General features: G+C 39.4%; 1 protein-coding gene across 2 annotated transcripts in view; it reads right to left on the minus strand.

The window, feature by feature from the left end:
- Positions 1-5,786, minus strand: part of LOC118218028 (corticotropin-releasing factor receptor 1-like) — a 110,639-nt gene extending 104,853 nt beyond the window's left edge. Inside the window, exons 1-2 of one of the 2 annotated variants that reach the window (XM_035400367.1) lie at positions 5,086-5,786; positions 4,630-4,758 (exon numbers count right to left, since the gene is read on the minus strand). In XM_035400367.1, the coding sequence (XP_035256258.1) occupies positions 4,630-4,692 (63 nt within the window). In that variant the 5' untranslated portion in view covers positions 4,693-4,758; positions 5,086-5,786. The remainder of the gene's footprint in view (positions 1-4,629; positions 4,759-5,085) is intronic. The other variant, XM_035400376.1, reaches the window with a different exon arrangement.
- Between the last annotated feature and the right edge of the window lie 214 nt (positions 5,787-6,000).

Genomic DNA, 6,000 nt, shown 5'->3' on the forward strand with positions numbered 1-6,000 from the left:
AATGCTGTATTTAGTCCGAATTGAACCGCTGAGTATCAAGTATTGAATTTCTATGAAATGTGTATGTATGCCTCCATGTAGGAATGATTATGTGTAAAACCATATGGTCATGATTTGGGATTAGTTAAGTCAGTCAACACAGCTGGTAAACTATGTAAAGGTATGCTAAAATAATGATAAACAATGCATTAAAGGCCCAGGAAACTTAAATATGTGAATTATTTTCTGGTGTGTTGTTTTCAGGATTTTTTAGATTCCAAATGATCCAGAAATATTTTAAAAGCTTTTACCAAGCCAGGCTTGCTTTCTTCCTTCACTAAAATTGTATGGCAGGTGAAATCCTTACTGCTTGTAATATGTAAATGGTCCTCTTGCCATTTTTTGCAGGAAATTGTTGAAGTTGGAAAAGCCTACTCTGGATAGAGACCAATCCACTTTTTTCTTTCCCAAAAACATCCCATAAGAAATGGGATTCATATCTGGAGCGCCATGGGCACTGCAATATTGCAATTACCAAAACAGTTAATATCTTTAGTGCCCATTTTCACGAGTTCGACTTCATCAACTATCTACAAAAACGATGCGGCTTTGACCAGAGGTCTACTCAGCCTTGTCAGCGAATAATAGGAGGGTAAGCTGGCAAGTTCCGTTTGCTTTCTAGCAGCCACTCAGGGCCACACCTGCAGCTGCACACACCGAGAATATGCTGCCCTTGTCATCCTCCAACATGTTGTGATTGGTGCGTCTGCAGTGTGGAAGGTAGTGAGAGTATCGGATGAACCATGTGTCTGCAATCTCCTCCTGAAGTCTGCAGAAATGATAAGCTAGTTCTTCCTATGATGAGCCTGAGCCGGTGAAGATGCCATAATGTTGAACACCAAAAGTAGTTCAGTAACTCAAAAACTATTAAAGGTATCAATAGTAACATCATGCTCAAACAAGAGTCCATCCCACATTTGGAGTATGAATCCTAAAACATTTCAAAAGAGATGCATTTAGATCTTTGGAACATTCAGTTCATGGATTTCTATATTTTTCAATTAGCCTTTGGCAATTTACAACAATAACAGTGAACTTTCATTATTTTTGACTTGAACAGAACTCAATACTTCGCTGTCCTCCCAGGGGATTCAACACACACCCAGCAGGTTGGAAGAACAGAGTCAGCCCTGGTGCACTGTCCCAAAAGAAGTTTAGGAGTTACAAGCCTTGCTCAAGGCAAGAGAGGCTACAGTTGAAACAGCTGTTTCTCTGAAAAATGAATTTAGACTTACAAATATGTTTGCATTTCTTCATTATTACAAAAAAGTATTTTCCACACACTTCTTAATTTGAGCATAAAGAATATAAAGCATAAAGCAAATGTTTGGTGAGCAATGTTTCCACCAGGAAAATAATTAGTGGAGGTGAAAGTCTCAGAGGGTAGGCAGTGGCAGCGTGAAGTGGCAAGCTGTGGTATTCACATGGTATAGCCTACACCTGTTTCTATGGTGAACATGGGATGGATAGGCCACTCCCTGCTTTTGCATGACCAAGCACCACCATGCTTTTTTTCACCTTCCATGGTGACCTGATTCGAGAGTTTTTATTCTCCCCTGATATTTGCCGAGATGCTCTGTGAATTTGGTACAGCACTTCTGCTATTAATACATGGGGAACACCCTGGCAAACTGATGCCTTTATATTCATATTGGTGAAAACTATAGCAATAACATTGATACTCCCAACAAAATGACCCTCCCATGAGTCATTTGTTATTTAAAAGGCCAATGATCAATTAGTAATTCTGTACTTAATCAAGCTCTGCACATTCCTGGTTTCACTTGCAGATTGATTACCCTTAACATACCTTATACGTTTGCTGATGTGAAACAGCTGTGGTGCCCCTGAACTGGATAAATCCTTAAACACTAAAAGAAAGCAGCACAAATTTTGTATTACCAAGTTCAAGTTAAATCTTTTCAATCCTGTTCATGAAATCAAATCACCTTCAAAAATTAACACATTCTCTAATCCCCCCTGGTTTAGCCTTTAACGGCACCATTCATGACTCAGGCTTAAAATACCTTAATGAAGCAGAGGGTATTATGCTGTTCTTTCGGGGGAAATGTGAGAGAACAAGTTGTTGAAAGCAGCCAATTAGACTGTCAATGGGTGGAAGTCTCTTGTGTCTGCTTTGGCTTTCCATCGCGTGTAAATGGAGAATCTGTGTCACATTCTGTATTGCCAGAAATGCAGAGCATGTGCTCGCCTGTGTGTCAGTGGCGAGCCTCATGAACTTTGGCTTTGTCCAGTTCCCCCACACTGCGGGACATCCTGGCATTCCTATGGCAGTGGTTGGTAAGGGGCTGAGATGACCCTAGGGTTTTGGTGGCCAGAAACAGGAATGCTGTTCAGGCCCCAAAGTGTTCAAGAAACAAAAAAACTCAAGTTGTGTGGCCAAGGGATGGTTACGGCCCTAAACGTCTGCATAGTGTTTATGTAAGCGGGCAGTTCTGGTAAGTGTACTGTATATACACAGGCTGGGAATGCAATGCTTTGCTACAGGACTTTTTCACCAAACAGGATAAGCTGCATGATCAAATCTCCCTTCAGGTACAGGAGTGTGGTAGTGGATTGAACAGAAAGATCCCATTGGAATTCCAAGTTAACCCCATAAACAATGTCAGTTTCTATGACTGTGTCCATCATTGGCTTTCGTAATGCCCACATTGCCTCAGAATTCAGAGTAGTGCTGAGTGATTATCACTTTTCCATTTAGATAAAACTTTATTTATTTTTTAAATCCTAATTTTTTTATTTTCTTTTTTACTTTTAAAAACCACAAAAACGTAAGCTTGCATGTAAATACAACGGTTTATTTGTTTATTATTCAAGCACAATATATATTTTTGATCACAATGTAAAAAGAAAAAATTTAAGCCACAACTAAAGCTAAGCTATGGCTCAGATCTGGACAAAATGAATATAATAAATTGTTGTTCCATTTAAAAAATTGATCTAAGGGATTTCAGCCGGGAATATTTTTTTATTGAGTTCTCTCATTTGTGGTCCACCTCCTTCAAGATGAAGCTTTTTTATTATAAATTACCACAGTAGCACCCCAAGCTCTTGACAGCAATAATGGCTAATGAAAATAACTGAATTCACCAAATTGGTGCATCTTCATGAGCAAACAGAAGCTACTGTTTAATGATGTGCACATTATCGTATGGTGTCCAGTTTGTAATTTGGATTCAATTTCCAACCATAAACGGCTCATAAACGGTTGTGACTTCTCCCCTTAACATACATCAGGTCAGTGTTTCTGTTATGTTACACAAATACACCGTTTTCAAAATCAAAACATTCCCTTCACAAAATCTTAGAAACTGACTTTTTCCCAGGTTTGTTGTTCAGAATTTTATCTTCAGTATTTTAGCTTGTTGTTCATATTCTTTATATATCTGCCCTTCTCCACTGTACAGAACAGGGAACAGGGGATTAATCTGCTGTAGCCTAATAAACGAATGAAATTTACATCTACAATTTCGGTTCGTAGGTATCCAACAATTTAATGGAAAGTGTATATAACACTTTGGCTGTGCAGCCCAGGAAGCCGAAAATAAAGAACAGATTCTGTAATAGATTCCAAACATATAGAACGGCACAGAGTCCGCGCCGCGTTCTCTTCTAGTGTAGTAGAGAACCTCTTTCATTGCCGTTACTTTAGGTATGCTTTCAAACAGAAGTAGCGTGCGCTAAACCACGCTATAAAACTAGACCAGTTGTGCGATTAGCCTTTACAATGCTAGCTGGAAGTTGGAGAGCGACCCTACCTGACATGTTTAGGGTTCTCAATGGCAAAATATCCAGTCTGACAAATTCTGAACAATGAATAATTGATAAAATTCCAATCAATTATTAGTTTCACAACCGAAAAGATAACTGCATTTGGCATTTTTATTATAATGATCAGCACTAATCCGGAGACGCACTTGATTTAAACTCCACTATAGCCCTCAGCAGGTCACTGTCTAATTTTAATATGCGTAGCGGGTTTAAGGAACTGGCTTGTTTTCCATCCAGTGTATGCTTTTGCGATCTGGTACTTCCTCGTTAGGAAATCTACATCGTCTTAATGACAGCCCATACGAATTAATACACGTGTTAAACGAACCACCTCGTATCCCTTCTTACTGTAAACGCAAAGCAGGGATTTGAATACAACTACGAATTGATATCTAAACCAATTGCATTTTTGCAGAGGCTTATAGCCGGAGCGACTTGTTTGAAAGCACATAGCTAACGCCACGAGAAAAGTTGGACATACAAGTGGCCACCGACAAGGTGGAAGGTGTGTGCCTCAAAATACATGAAGAAAAGGCTCAACGATTTGCAAAACCGTTCAAACCCAACATAGCCTAAACGATGGAACGGTTATGACGAATCTTGATTAGGATTAAGAAATTATATATTTCGGTAAACAGCGCGGTTTAAGGAACATACAGACATTTTTGAAGTTCCTTTCTCTCCAGGAAGAAAAGCAGTAACTTAGTATAAAACGAATAACAGTTTAAAAAACAACAGAAGCAGTTCACTTTTCAAAACAAAGTTTCAGGGCAGATGCCCCTTCTCACGCACACTCACCTTAAGGAGGAGGACGCAAGACATTTTCCGAGCGTTTCTTCCCATATCGTTTAAATTGCACATATACTTCCCAGTAGCTGTTGCTCCAACTGACAAGAGGTGTTAGGCTGAAAACATACTGACTGTTTCCTAAGCGGGATATAACACATTTGAGATTGTCATTTGTACGCTAAATACTTTTGAATCAATTACAAAAATACATTAAAAGCCACAATTGTTTAACGTTTAAAGCGTTTCGCTAAATGTATCGTTAAAAAAAAAAAAAGTATAAACCACCGGTAAGGCCAAAATTCGGAAACAATCGTGTAAACCCAAGTATATATGTTTGAAAAGATATCTTCCAGTTGCAGCGAGTTCTTTTTCCGAGTAATAAAGCTCCACTTTGTGACGAAAATTTCCAAACAAAGCAGGAAAACTGGTTACATTCTGTTTGCTTCAGAGATCCAAATAACTTACATTTAGGATGCGTAACTCCGGTTATAATTGATCCCCCAGGAGCTTTACCAAAGTCATTTTGAGAAAATACCATCAGCACGCAGCTCACCGAAACACACTTCGTTGGGATGTATTTAAAATGAATAGCCTGTACATCTGGCAATATTACAACTGCTTCAGTTTGTTTTTCACCTTCCCTCTGAATGTTGAATGTATTGGAGCTCCAGTGTAGCAGCCTGGTCTTTGCGCTTCAGGTGTAGTTTTTGTCCTTTCCTTTCGTCAGTCATTCAAATCCTTGTAGGCTAAGTGTTCATCCGGTCGCTGACGCAGAATGTACTGCACACATCCACTGAAAACAAGGGACAAATCCAAACAGATCATAAATTTCGCCTCACGGTTTCATATTCTTTAAGATACTTTTGATATTTGCAGTATCATGTGTCAGTGGGTGCACTGATTCTTTTTTATTTTTTTTATTTTTTTTACACCCGCTGGCCAAGTTGGCCAACTATGCACACTTCTGTCCGTCACTAGCACATCACCACAAGTTACTCCCTTTACAAAGACAGAGCTTCCGGGCGATATCACAAAACTATGTATCCAGAGATGGCACTGTCAGATTTAAGTCTTTCGCATCGGGCACGCGCATCACCTAGGAGGCTCCTAGCGCTTACTTGGAAAACCGTCGGATATCCAATGGTTGAGGCGAGTGTCACCGCGGCTTGCGGTCATTTATTTCCCTTTGCCATATCAGTGGCGTCTGCGGGGGAAATAACATCACACCTGCTTACGTGTTGTTATTTATTTATTTGTTTATTTATTTTTGAATACTCGTTTATAATGATCCCGAAAACAGATTTACGCGGAGATGACGAATGGGGAACTAAGCATTTGTGGAAGCATTTGCTGTTTTATCCTTGTCCTCATCTTTTTGAA

This window comes from Anguilla anguilla, chromosome 2, assembly GCF_013347855.1.
Source record: "Anguilla anguilla isolate fAngAng1 chromosome 2, fAngAng1.pri, whole genome shotgun sequence".
NCBI classification, from domain to species: domain Eukaryota; kingdom Metazoa; phylum Chordata; class Actinopteri; order Anguilliformes; family Anguillidae; genus Anguilla; species Anguilla anguilla.